This window comes from Eptatretus burgeri, chromosome 4 (assembly GCF_056783735.1).
Source record: "Eptatretus burgeri isolate ZD-2024b chromosome 4, Ebu_testis_v1, whole genome shotgun sequence".
In the NCBI taxonomy this organism is placed as follows: Eukaryota; Metazoa; Chordata; class Myxini; order Myxiniformes; family Myxinidae; genus Eptatretus; species Eptatretus burgeri.
In genome coordinates, this window is record NC_140964.1 from 43,668,051 (window position 1) to 43,683,917 (window position 15,867).

The 15,867-nt window shown below is 40.6% G+C and overlaps 2 protein-coding genes across 5 annotated transcripts in view; one reads left to right on the forward strand and one right to left on the reverse strand.

Annotated features, from left to right (window-relative positions):
• The window catches only part of LOC147027922 (uncharacterized), a 45,386-nt gene extending 45,116 nt beyond the window's left edge, over positions 1-270 (reverse strand). The window contains exon 1 of the mRNA XM_085877756.1: positions 219-270. The gene's annotated coding sequence lies outside the window, so the exon portion shown is untranslated. The remainder of the gene's footprint in view (positions 1-218) is intronic.
• Positions 1-15,867, forward strand: part of LOC147027923 (uncharacterized) — a 66,723-nt gene that overhangs the window by 20,703 nt on the left and 30,153 nt on the right. For 2 of the 4 annotated variants that reach the window (XM_085877758.1, XM_085877762.1), the window contains exons 2-3: positions 221-401; positions 4,267-4,726. In XM_085877758.1, the coding sequence (XP_085733884.1) occupies positions 4,270-4,726 (457 nt within the window). In that variant the 5' untranslated portion in view covers positions 221-401; positions 4,267-4,269. Of the gene's footprint in view, positions 1-220; positions 402-457; positions 1,013-4,266; positions 4,727-15,867 lie in introns of those variants that run through there. The other 2 variants (XM_085877759.1, XM_085877761.1) reach the window with 2 other exon arrangements.

The window sequence follows — 15,867 nt, forward strand, 5'->3', positions numbered from 1 at the left end:
GCTCAGTTAGCAAGTTTCGCGTCGAGCGCTCGCCAAGCGGCTTAAGCACCGAAGCAAGCACTCCATTCGAAACGGTTGCTAAGGAACGGCTTCGTTTTAATGAGGTAAAATCCTTCGCAGATTTTCCCGTCGATCAATGACGTAATTATTGCGTCCGCGCGCGTTCAAAAGGTATCTCCACAGGTAAACTGTATTTTGTTTTGTTGCGTTGTACTTACAGTACGTTGCACGACGACAATGCAATCAGCGCCGTTGACGTGCGGAAGTACGCGCGACGAATCGACAAGACGGAAGCGGCCGCTGCACGAGTTTCTGAGTTGCTTTGCAAACGTTGTGCTTTTGTCGGAGCGGCACGTTTATACGTGGAGCTCGTCAAGCATCAACCGACTCTTTTAATCCTGGTACGTTTAAAACGTGGAGCGTTCCATTGGAATGCAGATCCCATGAGATCGTATTACATCGTCTTGTTCAATGGTTTATAATTTTATCAACAAAAAGTTGACCATGTGCACGTGACAATTCGGCTCGCTCACTGTAGTACAGTACAGTACAGTACAGTACAGTACAAGACCATATGGCCTACCATACAACATCAGCAATTTTACCTTCATATCAATTTTCTTTTTTTCCCCCACCGATTAGGGCTTGAGACGTCAAATTATTGTTACACCTTTCAATGCTGGTCATATGGGCCTTTTACCCAGGGTGGGTGGTTGACACCAGTCCATGGAAATTTGGTGTTGCTGTACATTGGTTTAAGGCCTCATCTTCCTCCCTATTAATTTGCCACCATCAAACAAGGGAGTGAATGTGATGTGACAGACACATATCGAGATGTCCTTGTGAGTCAAAACTTGCAATAGGCCTTATTCAGATGACGTCACCGGTCACGTGACTGTGGCAGCTCCGCCATATTGAGTGGCAAGAAAGTATTACCGCGTCCATAACAACCGATAGTCTCCACTTCAACTACACCGTTATTTCCAAGCAAGCGATTTTTTTCTGCAAATGGGTAAGAGTTGTTGTGCCCCGGAATGCACTCAGCGATATACTAAAGGCTCTGGATGCTGTTTTACCGCTTTCCCGCCGAAGTAGACCGACGAAATCTTTGGATATCGGTTCTGAGAAGAGAAAAATGGCGACCTGGCGAACATGACTGGTTGTGTAGCCTTTATTTTGTCTCCGGTATGTAACTAATTTCCGATACGTTATTTCAGTAGTTGGTAATATGGAATAGGCAAAGCCAAGAAGCGAACGTAGAATTCTTCTTACATTCGCTTCTTAAATATATCAAATTAAACAGTCTTTTTGCTATGAAGAAAATAAATATTACCTAAACATTACCTTCACAACAACAACTACACTGCCTAGAACAGGATCTCATCTGAAAAAAAAAAATCCTCAACATTACCTTCACAACGACAACTACACCGCCTAGAACAGTATCTCATCTAAAAAAATTAATATAACCTCAACATTACCTTCACAACAACAACTACACCGCCTAGAACAGGATCTCATCTGAAAAAAAAAATCCTCAACATTACCTTCACAACGACAACTACACCGCCGAGAACAGGATCTCATCTAAAAAAAAATAATATTACCTCAACATTACCTTCACAACGACAACTACACCGCTGAGAACAGGATCTCATCTAAAAAAATTAATATTACCTCAACATTACCTTCACAACAACTACACCGCCTAGAACAGGATCTCATCTGAAAAAAAAAAATTTCCTCAACATTACCTTCACAACGACAACTACACCGCCGAGAACAGTATCTCATCTAAAAAAATTAATATTACCTCAACATTACCTTCACAACAACAACTACACCGCCGAGAACAGGATCTCATCTGAAGAAAAAAAAATTCCTCAACATTACCTTCACAACGCCAACTACACCGCCTAGAACAGTATCTCATCTAAAAAATTTTATATTACCTCAACATTATACCTCAACATTACCTTCACAACGACAACTACACCGCCTAGAACAGTATCTCATCTAAAAAAAAAATAATATTACCTCAACATTATACCTCAACATTACCTTCACAACAACAACTACACCGCCGAGAACAGGATCTCATCTGAAAAAAAAAATCCTCAACATTACCTTCACAATGACAACTATACCACCTAGAACAGTATCTCATCTAAAAAAATTAATATTACCTCAACATTTTACCTCAACATTACCTTCACAACAACAACTACACCGCCTAGAACAGGATCTCATCTGAAAAAAAAAATCCTCAACATTACCTTCACAATGACAACAACACCGCCGAGAACAGGATCTCATCTAAAAAAAATTAATATTACCTCAACATTACCTTCACAACGACAACTACACCACCTAGAACAGTATCTCATCTAAAAAAAATTAATATTACCTCAACATTATACCTCAACATTACCTTCACAACAACAACTACACCGCCTAGAACAGGATCTCATCTGAAAAAAAAAAATCCTCAACATTACCTTCACAATGACAACTACACCGCCGAGAACAGGATCTCATTTAAAAAAAATTAATATTACCTCAACATTACCTTCACAACGACAACTACACCGCTGAGAACAGGATCTCATCTAAAAAAATTAATATTACCTCAACATTACCTTCACAACAACTACACCGCCTAGAACAGGATCTCATCTGAAAAAAAAAAAATTTCCTCAACATTACCTTCACAACCACAACGACACCGCCTAGAACAGGATCTCATCTCAAAAAATAAATACTAGAAGCGAACGTAGAATTCTTCTTACATTCGCTTCTGACTTTACCTATAACTTGTTCACAACTGTATACGCAATTTCTGGTTACTTCAGCCTGGATTCGGGATCAGCGATCAAATAACGTAAATCACGATTAAAAATTATTTTTTGATGATGCGAGAGATATCTTTATTAAAATCAGTGGAGGAAATATACACCATGTCTGATATTTGGGTTTTTCTTGTCTCCGACGATGCCTTTGTCTCCCGGCATGCATCATTCCCCATGACAAAAACCGGAAACAAAAAAAAAAACCGGAAGCAAAAGGGTCATAGCCAACGACACAGATTCACAATTGCCAGGGGTATTGTGTTGTTGTTGTTGTTGTTGTTGTTGTTGTTGTTTCCTATTCTCTTATATGCACGCGTTAAGTATGAAGCTCACTGCGTTCGCTATTAAATAGCTCGTGGTTACAAAATATTGTCTGATTTGTATCATAAAAATGCGTTATATCCCTTGTTTTATTGACAGAATGAGATAGGCTAGATCGCCTTTCTAACAGCTGTCTAACGCACACAGTACTGAGTTGTTTCCTCGAAACTTGTCCTATTGCTATTACATCGCAGATTAAATTAAATAGTTTTTTTAAATAGCATTTTAGAAATTTGAAAAATAAAAATCAGTGTAACATTTTCACTACAGAAAATCACATCGATATGTATAATACATAAAAAAACTAGCACTTGGAAATATCCACAGCAGCGTGGCATTACACTGGATGTTTGTCATGGAAAAAATATAATGTATCTGTAAGCAAACTGACGAACGAAGATTTTCTACAAACTTAGCATTTAGACAAGAACTTCACTTGAAATTAACTTGTGGCAGCAGTCAGGTTAAAAAAGTGACGCTGGTTGCTGAACAAAACAAGCAACAACAAATACAATAATAGTGAAATGAAAGAAAACAGGCTTACCTTTGCCCTCACGATAATACAGTTCTTGTCAGCTTTCGTCGAGATTATGTCACTAACAAACCTGGCGACATAATACGAGTAAGCGTCCATACTCTTGAAGGCTTTCAGGCTGGCTTGAGTGTAAGGACTTGGCGTTTCAACAAGGTAAACATAGATGTCAGGGAAAACGATTTGAGGCCAAAATTTCCTTTCTGTTGTCCATTTGTCCTTTGAAATAATATAAGGATCTTCACTAAGACCACACAGCTTCAGTTTTTCGCAGTACCTCTTCTTAGAAATACCATCTAATCCGTGGAAATAGCCCAGAAGTTCGCGTGACACGTGTGTGGTAGCCATGATTTTTTGCCACTCAATATGGCGGAGCCTTACCTTGCACTGTGACGTCACTCGCTTAGTGCATAGGGTCAATTTGATGCAAAACACATGGTTTTGTTTAAAGTTATACATGGGGGGTGGGGGGGACCTTCTGAACACACCTTGGATCTAAACTGAGGAAAGCTGACAAAAATGCTGATAAACTAAATGGTGTTTGAAAGTTGCTGTCTTCTGCAGGCTATGGCTGAAACAGAAGTCTTCACAATGTGGCTCCAGGCCCAGGGCCTGAGAAGAGAAACGGTCCAAATCATGGTCACGGAGCTGGGCATCGAGAGCCAAGAGTTACTCAAAGCATGTACCGAGTCGGATTCTGTGACGGCGGAGCTCTTCTCTCTTGTTAAACAAAAGTTTCCTTTCGCAATGTATGCTGAACTGCTCAGCTTTGTGAGATCGTGTAGGGAACTGCGAGTTGTTAAACCTGCAGACTCTGCCCTCCTGAACATTTTGTCCTCGATGCTTAATAATGTGAGCCAGGAATTCTCAAGCTGTGCCCAGAAGCTGAACTTGCTGCAGCCTCCATGCACGTCTCATGAAATTGACAATGGGGACCTGGAAACGTCCAATGTAGGACATGGAGTTGGGATCAGAAACTTCTGCAGCTTCTCTATTAAAGAAGAGGACAAGTCCACACAACTTGGTATGAGATGTCATAGTTTTTTTTTATTTCTGTGAGATTGTTGTTTATTGTTATTTAATTGAACTCATCTTGAAATATTTTCAGTAAAATTTGATAAGAGCTTGAGGAAACGGGTGTTAACAAGGAAAACTACAGTGGGTGAAACAAAGGAGTAAAAGTGAGGTTTTGATGATGAGCAATTTTTAATCTTGAATTTAAGGCTGTTATGTAAATCGATTTATATGAAATCTGCATTAGTGTTGAGGTCCCGGAAGAAATGACAAAATAATCGTTTTTGAAGCTTAATGTTGTCTGTTTCGGCAAACGACAAATAATGCATTTTATCAACTAAAAGTTGATAGAATGTTTATGCTGCCATGGAAAACGAGGTTCAGCAAGTGTTTTGATCGTTAGTTCTTTGTCAGAGAAAAGGAAATGTCGATGGAAGGGGGATTGCAAAGTAAGGGACTATCGAAGGTCAAGGGTTGAAGACCAAAGGAAGTTGTGCCATTGATTGAGAGATTAACAAGAAAAAAAAGGCAGTTAGGTTAAAAAAGATAGAGAAGAGGACAACGAGGAGGAGCAGGGAAAGAAAGCAAGAAAACAAACAGGGAAAATGAAAACAAAAATTGAGATTTTTTTTTGTATTGCGTCAAGGCTTGTGGAAGAGCTAAAATACTGACTAGATCAGGACGCAATAGAACAAAAGGAACAGTAAAGAGAGGGTGGAAACGCCAACAGCGACTTGGACAAATAATGGGTGTGGGGAGGAATGAGGGTATGAGAGGGAACAAGCTGAATACAGAAGGAAAAACTGGAAATTTGAAAGGAGGTGGGCTTGGGGGTGGGAGGGTTAATGAGGGTAGAAAATATCATGGTTTTGGATGAGGGATGATCTGATATGATGGTGAGCAGCTGTCTCGAAGATGTGGAGGGAAGAATGAGATTGAAGAGAATGTGTAAGTTGGTTCTACAGGGAAAAATAAAGAAATGGGGAATAAATGAGTGGAGGTGAGCAGTGATTCTGGATTTAGGTAATTTCATGAGAATGGGTTTGATGGTGGACAGCATGCACCTTGCAGAAACCTGGGGGGGGAGGGAGGGGGGATTGGGGACAAAGCACGGAAAGACCAGAAAGGAGGCAGTCGAATACGGAGACCACCGACTTGTTCTTCATGGGAAAGTGATAGGTCGATAGACTCAGCTTCAGCATGGGAGATTCCAATTATCTTGAAGGCCTTGGTTTCCATGGTGTCAAGCTGAGCAAGATGAGAAGCAGGTGAGTCAGCCCAGAGGAGAGAGCAGTACTCCATCAAGTTGAGGATGAAGGCTTTGGAGAAGGATCGGAGTTCAGGTGAGCCAAGGAAAGACTTTGTATGATAGAGGATGCCCAGTCAGCAACTGGTTTTGGAGGCCAACTTTGAATTGTAGTCTGCCCAGGAAAGGTCATGGGTGAGAGTGAGGCAGAGGAGTTTGAATGACTGAATTTTTTCAAGAGGATTGTTAAGAAAGTAGATGGAACAAGTCTGAAGACGACAATGGTTCACAAGCGGAATTTGACGATGAAAATTGTTTCAGAAGTCAAGGATGAGATAATGTGATAATGTTTGACCAAGTTATAAAAATGATCAACATGATGTGGTACGAGTGACAGGTTATTAGCTGCAAAATGTCGAAAACCCGGTTTCGTTCAACAACTTTCAAAATTTGACCTTTGCATAACCTTTAAAGGTCACAAAACAATGTTGTGGACATTAAAATAAGGAAACAGGATACGTGCTATAGCTTATTGGAGTTAGTTCGTCGAAGAAGGTCGAAAACCTGGTTCGATTCCCACAACTTTGAAAATTTGACCTTTGTGAACTTTAAAGGTCATAGGTCAAGGATTATAACCTTTGGTGCAAAACTTTCTCTGGAACATTCCAGGAACAATATAACGTCATATAGACTATATGGCATTTCGCACTCTTCGGATTATCCTTACTTTGATGAAATCAGCGTAAAAACAAACTTGAAGCGGGCGCCATGGGCAAGGTGTTCGAGATAGAGCAAAATGGTTTCAAGACTTTAGGTGGGGAATGACCTCAAGATTATGCATAAAAAATATTGTCATCCTAGCTCTCAAAGTTTGGGCGGTCGTATGATTTTTATGTCAAAATTCGCAATTTTCTAAGTTTGTGACCTTGTGACCTTGACCTTGGGACGAAAATGAAAAATCGAGCTCTGTGGGGCTATGCAGGTGCCATTGGGCTAACCAATTACCGAAACCCCTGCCAGATTCGACAAACCCCTCGGAGAAGATGGATTTTTATGTCAAAATTCGCAATTTTCTAAGTTCGTGACTTTGTGCCCTTGACCTTGGGACGAAAATGAAAAATAGATCTCTGTAAGGCTATGCAGGTGCCATTGGTATAATTAAATACTGAAACCCCTGTCAGATTCGACAAACCCCTCGGAGAAGATGCAAATTGAAATCGGCTACCCCCTAAAAACATGTTTTTTGGGCGCGGCTCCGCCCATAGTGGGCGCACCACACCCATTCTCAGGAAAACACAACTAGATCATTATATAAACCTCCCACCAAAATTTTATCAGGATCGGATCAAAATCCACGGAGCTATGCTCGGGACAAACAGACAGACAGACAGACAGACAAGCCGGTAGGTGGACATGGGTAGTCGCCTACCCAACAGAACCTGACGCGATGGGCCCGTTCGATGGGGGAATGACCTGAGGATTAAGCACAAGAAAATTCATGATTCTTGCTTAAAGGGTTAATGCTGCAGATTGTTTTTTCGTTAAAATACCCCCACATTTAGAGGTTTTTCAGCCGTTGCTAGGCAACGGAGGGGTCCATAGCAACGGTTCTTTCTCACACATAACTAGGACATACCATGAACCTACCATACCAGTTTCATGTATATCTGACTCATAGTCTGAGATATAACCAACTTCGTTTTTTATTGTTTTTGACCAGGGTTCATTCAAAGTATATCTTCTCTGACAGTTTTCATAGGATCCGGCTGGAAATTTTTGACAATATGGCTGAATGTACTGCCCACAGTCGCTCATGGCCCGATTTTTGATTTTCGAAAAAATAATTTTTTTATGATTTTTCAAAAATTTCAAGTCCCGTTGCGAGGCAACGGTGGTGTCTATAGCAACGGTTCTCATTTGCACACAACTCGGTCATGGTATGAACCTACCAACCAAGTTTCATCGAAATCGCCATTGTATTAACGGAGCACTGGACCGAACAGACAGACAGACAGACCGACGGAAAAACTGGTAATAAGGGTAGAACAAATTTCAAAAAAAAAATTTTCGACTGGATCGACTACCCAACAGACAGACAAACATATCGACGGAAAAACTGATAATAAGGGTAGAACAAATTTCAAATTAAAAAAAAATATTTTTTTTTCTTTGACTGGATCGACTACCCAACAGACACACACCAATAACGAATATAGTGGTCACTTATTTTTTCGTGAAAATATATTTTCGTGAACCAATTGTTTGCCACACGGTCCTTCGGGAGAGAAGACAGTGAGAGTGTCAGATTTGTCTGGATTGAAAAGCACATTTCCAAGTGTTTGACCAGCTTGTGATTTTTGTCAAGGTCTAAGAGAGGGAAGAGGCTGCTGCCTGCTTATCTGAAGGATGGGTGGCATCATCAGTAAAGAGATAAAGAGTTTTCCATCACGTCAACGAGATCCTTGATGAACAATAGGAATAGGATTGGGCACAGAACACTGCCTTGGTGCATTCCAGTCTAAACAGGAAGAGGAGATGAAAGGATTCCATTGGGAAGCACACTTTGGCTACGAGGGTAGAGGAAGTCAGTAAGCGATAGGTGTAATTAGACTTTTGAGAGCAAGGCAGGATGCCAGACTGTAACGACAGCGTGAGATATGTCTGGAGAGATGGCGCTGATCTCATGTCTGACAATGAGGGCCTCTATCCATTGCTGGGTGAGTCGAAGCAGCATGCCCAAGGTAGAGTGACCTTGTCTGAATCAAAATTGGTGATCTGAGATGAGGCCATTGGAGAATTGGAAGGATTTCATATCAACTGCATTTGTGAATTAAGATTTGAAGAAAAAAAAAATCTTTCCATATTTCTCATCATACCACAACTGCTACGAGTTACTTTCATTGTGATTATTGGTGATTCATTGCATCCTTTAATTATGTCTGCATTTACATGAATTGTTCTAACTGTCGTAGGGGGTCAGCCAAGCGCTCTTAAGTGATAAGAGAATTAAAAAAAGGAAAAACGTTTGTGAAGCCTGTTGGGTGTTGATATGCTTAATTTGAAGAAAAAATAACTTTTTTTTTTTCTTTGTGCTTTTGGGTGAAGAAAAGGTGAAGCAAGAGGTGAAGAAAAATTGAACAGATATGTTGGGTGGAGTAGCTGGGCTATAAATTGAATAATCAAGTTGTTATGCCTGGTGTTGGCTTAATGATTAGGGTGGTGAGCTTTGGATCTGAGGGTCCTGAATTCAAATCCCACTTGGCTGTTGAATTAATACCAGGTGGGGTTGACTCTACCTGTCATCTTGAGGTCAGCAAAATGAGTGCTAGCTTGCTAGTGTCCTGTGTCGGAGTGGCAACCCATCCAGGATTGTGTCCAATAGCCAAGGAGACTGCTGAGGCAGCACCAATGCTCTGCACAGAGTATGGTCCCAATGGATGGGATGTTTCTTGACAGTCTTTCTGTTAATTCTCACATGGGTAAGACAATTAATTGTTTCATTGGTAAGGCAATTAAGGATAAGAAACAACCATCTCGTCTTCCACCTGTCTCCCAGATGTAGTTTATTTGAGAGAAAGTGCAGTTGATACAATGTGTAATGTTAGTGGAAGTGGTCAGAGTGGTGATGCATCCACTTGCATCAATCTGTTACATGGGGAAAGCTGTCTGAACGGTTGTGTGCATTTGAAGCCTTCTGGTCAAAACCCATTGGCTGGACAGTTGGCCTGACTCCACCCACAATTGTTATGCAAGCCAAAATATGTTTTCTGAAGTATCGTATTCATAATCGCCATGCCGTATAACTTTTCTGTTTGGTGTAAAACAACCTAAACGAATGTTAAAAGGATCATAAAATAGCTAAAGATTGGAGCCGATAAGAGTCATGGCCTTTGTGAAGGCGACAGGCCTCAGATTTCAGGTGTATCGGCCTCAGGTGTCAGCCGATGGGCCAGTGCAATTACCATCTATCCGCGTTATATAACCATGATGTATAATACATGCACTTAAGAGTGAATTTTTATAAGATAGGCCCACCCATGAACATTGATGTCTTCAGAAATTTTTCAAATTTTTATCCGAGGTTGTGTTTGGTCGAAAACTCAAAAAGCCAAATTTTTGATGTGATTGACCCATTCCCCGCCGGCTAGGCCACATCCAAAGTTTGGAGATTTTGACACCCTTGAAATTTTTTTCCATTTTCAAAGTTAACTATTTAGAATAACCATCAGTTGCCCAAGGAAATTCCTTTACAAACTTATTACATGGTTTGGGTACTAAAATATTTTGTACTAAAATATTTTGTACAAAAATCTATGGGATCTGGATGGTTATGGAGAGCGGCGCCACCTATAATCCCTTTCGGCAAACATTCACTTCAGATTTTCTCTGGCCATATTTTTAATAACCATCAAGGTCTCATTGATGTTATTGGTGCATAAGATAGTACAAGTACTGTACTATCCTAGGAAAGTAAAACATTCATGGGACCTTGGTGGTTATGGCAGTACAGGGGGTCTCAAGACCACTTCGGGCTATACGAAGCCCTTTTTCGAGCCACACCCACTCCCATAACCATCCTAATATTTTGAAACTATATTATCAAATGAAAGTTCCATATCTAAACTAACAAAACCAATAGTAAAATCCATGGGACCTTTTAAAAACAAAGAATAAAACAGGTCCAAATTTGCCTTGTTTGACAGATAATGTACATAGCGATGTACATATAATGTACACGACATGTACATGATCAGCCTCTATCACCAATTTACATCACTTGCTACAGAAGTCCACTATATTCCATTGCTGATTATATTTGAAACTGTAAAATATGTATGTATTACGAAATAAATGCTGTTTTGAGCAAATTTTGCCTTTTGTATACATTCTTTATCTTGAAACCACGTAGTTATGAGATGCAAGGTGATTTCTTTCATTTGTATTTGCTGCCTTACATGACTTTTTTCCCATCATGCCATTTGTAATTTCCTTTTCTTTGTCTTGGCAAGATGAAAGAACATGTAAAAAAGAAAACTGAATTTATATCCCCCCAATCCATATATATATATATATATATATATATATATATATATATATATATATATATATATATATATATATATATATATATATATATATATATATATATATATATATATATATATATATATATCTTCTTCTTCTTCTTCTTCTTCTTTCGGCTGCTCCCGTTAGGGGTCGCCACAGCGGATCATCCGTATGATCCGCATAGTGATTTGGCACATGTTTTACACCGGATGCCCTTCCTGACGCAACCCGGTCGCCTCTAACGACACAGGGATATGGTACACCTATTTTAACCGGGGTATACACCGGCCCAGAACACTGGTGCTCATTTCGCCGACCTCGGAAGGATGACAGGCTGAGTCAACCCCCTGGTGTATTAATTTAGTGGCCCAACGGGGCTTGAACTCAGGACCTTTTGGATCCCAAGCCGCTGCCATAACCACTGCGCCAACACCAGGCTCTATATACATACATATATATATATATATATATATATATATATATATATATATATATATATATATATATATATATATATATATATATATATATATATATATATATATATATATATATATATATATATATATATATATATATATATATATATATATATATCATACTGGTAAGTTACAATTTCCCACATTCGTCTACTTATAAATAGGTCAAAGGTTATCTGGGATTAGCAGTTTTGAAATCCAGCATCAATTCAATCCAAGATACCATGTGTTTACTGTCTGTTCCTGTGTGAAATCAGCATAGTTCTATCATTAGGTAATATAAATTTAGGTCATACTAATGCCATGGTGTCAGGCATAGCATGGCTGAGTTTACTTCATGTTTAGTTGATTTATTTATATTTTGGTTTGTTGAATAAAAGCCAGCAGAAAAATGGGGTGATTTGAACATCGCTTTCTGCTGTTCATGTTCAGTCCATTCTGAAAAGACATGGGCTAAATAAAATCTTATTGAAAAAAAAAATCCTTTTATTCATGCACCAATAAAAGTTTAAGCCTACTTCTCCAAACACATACTTTTGCTCAACAGTAAATGCATCTTTTTGTTTCAGGGTACATCACTCATCCATGGCATATAGATCATGCATTTTCTACAACAGAAATCATGGTATTTGCGGCCCATTTCTGCCAGGAAGAGCTCACTCGCTGACCAGTATAGCATCACTGAATTCTGGAGAATGGAGAGGCTGTCAAGGTTTCATTTCTTCATTTGTGTGGAAAGGAATTATTCATTTGGCCCAGTACACCAGAGATCGAAGAACACCCAATTTCAAAAGTTCTGTGCAAGATGCATCCACCAACAGTTATCAACAATCGATGCCAGCTGATCTTGCAAACTAAAGATTATGAAGATGCCAAGGCATACATCAAATGTTTAGCATAGAAAAAATGTGGACAGATTCCCATGGACCATCCTAAAAATACTGTCTGTTTCTTATAAACCATCCTACCCAAGAGTTACATAAATTGTATCGAAATATTTCATGGTTTTTCTTCAAACTTTTCAGGAAAATAAAAGATTCACATCGAGAAAACATTTTTCTACCTATCTCGGCCACATTCAAAACAGCATGGGGTTAAAGGAAACAAACAGATTTTTAGGATGGATGGCCCAAAATCAGATAAGACATTTAGTGAAAGTACTTTACTCTTGAATCAGCAATGGAATATAGTGGACTTCTGTAGCAAGTGATGGAAATTGGTGATAGAGGCAGACCATGTCCATATACCTGTACATTATATGTACATCAATATGTACATTATCTGTCAAACAAGGCAACTTTGGACCTGTTTTTTTCTTTGTTTTTAAAAGGTCCCATGGATTTTACTATTGGTTTTGTTAGTTTAGATATGGATCTTTCATTTGATAATATTACTTTCAAAATATCAGGATGGTTATGGGAGTGGGCGTGGCTCGAAAAAGGGCTTCGTATAGCCCGAAGTGGTCTTGAGACCGCCTTTACTGCCATAACCACCAAGGTCTCATGAATGTTTTACTTTCCTAGGATAGTACAGTACTTGTACTATCTTACGCACCAATAAAATCCATGGTACCTTGATAGTTATTAAAAATATGGCCAGAGAAAGTCTGAAGTGAATGTTTGCCGAAAGGGATTATCGGTGGCACCACTATCCATAACCATCCAGATCCCAAAGATTTTGTTCAAAATATTTTCGTACCCAAACCATAAAATAAGTTTGTAAAGGAATTTCCTTGGGCAACTGATGGTTATTCTAATTAATTCACTTTGAAAATGGAAAAAAAATTCAAGGGTGTCAAAATCTCCAAACTTTGGGTGTGGCCCAAACGGTGGGGAATGGGTCAATCACATCAAAAATTTGGCTTTCTGAGTTTTAGACCACACACAACTGAGGATAAAAAATTTGAAAAATATCTGAACACATCAATGTTCAAATGTTACCATTTTGGGCATATCTTATAAAAATTCACTCTTGAGCAGTGGCCATGTTTTCGCTTCAAGCACATAACCTGGGTTATTTTGTATTTACCCTGCACATGTGAAGTGAAAAGCGGGATTAAGCAACTGGTTCATGTCTGTTTGTCCATCTGTCAGTCCAATCAGTTTATGACTGAGAAACCCTTCTGAGATTGTCCGACCCTTCCTCCCACCCATGGTTCACTGAAGCTTGTGACAAGGTAGTTGTCCTGAAACAACTTACTTGCCTTTGCCTCAAGGAAAGCAAATCCAACTGAGGGTAATCTCAGTTCCATCCATAAAACTCGGAACAAGTTTGTGTCTACCCCCAGAAGAGCAAGAAAACAACATCTTTCTAATCTCAAGTCTGAACTCTCAAACCTCTCTCCCTCCTCCAAATCCTGGTGGTGTCTAAACAAATCTGTTTCTGGTGTATATTCCCCCTCCAGCCTCCCCCCAACCCCCTTACCTGAAATGGCCGTACTGCTGACACCGCACATGAAAAGGCTGAATGCCTAAACTCGGTGTTTGCATCGAAATCTTGTGTTTGAAACCCATCCCTTTCTGTACCCACCTTACCCAGTCGCACCCAGCTGTCCCTGGACTCTGTGTCGTTCTCTTCTGATAAAGTGGAGAGTTTGCTGTCAAACCTCGAATCAGATTCTGCAACCGGTCCAGACGGCATCAGCCCACGTGTCCTAAAAACCTGCTCCTCTGCTCTTGCTCACCCTCTCTCTGTTCTATTCACCCTCTCATTTGCTCAAGGTCATCTGCTTGGAAATCAGCAAACATTACTGCCCTGCATAAAAAAGGTGCAAAAACAGATTCCTGGAACTGCAGACCAATCAGCCTTCTCCAAATTATCAGCAAGGTTATGGAATCCATCATCGCTTCAGACATGAAATCCTTCCTCTTCTCCAATGGCTTGATTTCTGATCATCAATTTGGTTTCAGACCAGGCCACTCTACCCTGGATATGATGCTTCTGCTCTCCCAACAATGGATGGAGGTACTCGATGCCAGACATGAAATCAGAGCCACATCCGTAGACATATCGCGTGCTTTTGACACAGTCTGTCACCCTGCCCTGCTCACCAAACTCTCTTCCTCTGGTATCCAAGGCCATCTCCACTCATGGCTCGCAGGTTTCCTCTCCTGTCACAGTCAACGTGTGGCCCTAAATGGAGTTCTTTCATCCCCTCTTCCTGTCCAGCCTGGACTTTCTCAAGGCAGCGTTCTGGGCCTTGTTCTTTTTCTGGTTTTCATCAATGATCTCTCCGACTCTTTGGAAAATCCTCTTTATCTCTCTGCTGATGACTCCACTCTCTGCAGTACCATCTGTCATCCCTCAGACTGGCAAGCAGCAGCTTCTTCACTCTTTGCAGATCTGGATAAAATCACAAACTTGTCCAACACATGGAAACATGTCTTTCATTGTCCTTTCATTTCAAAAGAAGAAGTCTTTTCCTTGAAGCTTTTCGGTATCACTATCTGCCATGATCTTTCCTGGAGAGAGAGAGAGAGAGAGAGAGAGAGAGAGAGAGAGAGAGAGAGAGAGAGAGAGAGAGAGAGAGAGAGAGAGAGAGAGAGAGAGAGAGAGAGAGAGAGAGAGAGAGAGAGAGAGAGAGAGATAGAGATAGAGATAGAGATAGAGATAGAGATAGAGATAGAGATAGAGATAGAGATAGAGATAGAGATAGAGATATAGAGATATTGGGACCATACCCTGTGCAGAGCGTTGGTGCTTGCGAAAGCAGTCTCCTTGGCTATTGGGCACAATCCTGGACGGGTCACCACTCCAACACAGTATACCAGCATGCTGGCACTCATTTTTCCGACCCCGGAAGGATGACAGGCCGATCTTTCCTGGGAAAGACATTTCCAACCTGGCCTCCAAAGCCAGTCGCCGACTGGTAATCCTCCATCGTGCAAAGTCCCACCTCAGCCAACCTGAGCTCCTGACCACATACAAAGCTTTTGTCTGCAGCCTGATGGAGTACTGCTCTCCCCTCTGGGCTGGTGCTCCTGTCTCTCACCTTTCTCAGCTTCATGCTGTGGAAACCAAGGCATTTAGGATCATTGGTATCTCCCTCGGTGAGACTGAGTCTTTGGGCCTCTCACTCTCTCACCACAGGCAGGTTGGTGGTCTTTCTGTCTTCTACCGTCTCTTCTCCGGTCTTGCCACCCCTGCTCTGGCTGCGATTTGTCCCCCCCCCCTATATTTCCGCAGGGCGCTTAAGGTCCGCCAGCAAGTTTGAGCAAGCCATGCCCCGAAGGAGGAAACGGTTTTTCAGCGACGTCGGTCAGTGAGTGAGGAGAGTGGAGTTCAGGGAGAGCGCATGCACGAGACAGAGTTGAGTTGAGTTGAGGGAAGGAACGCACATGGGCTAGAAAGAACGTAGCT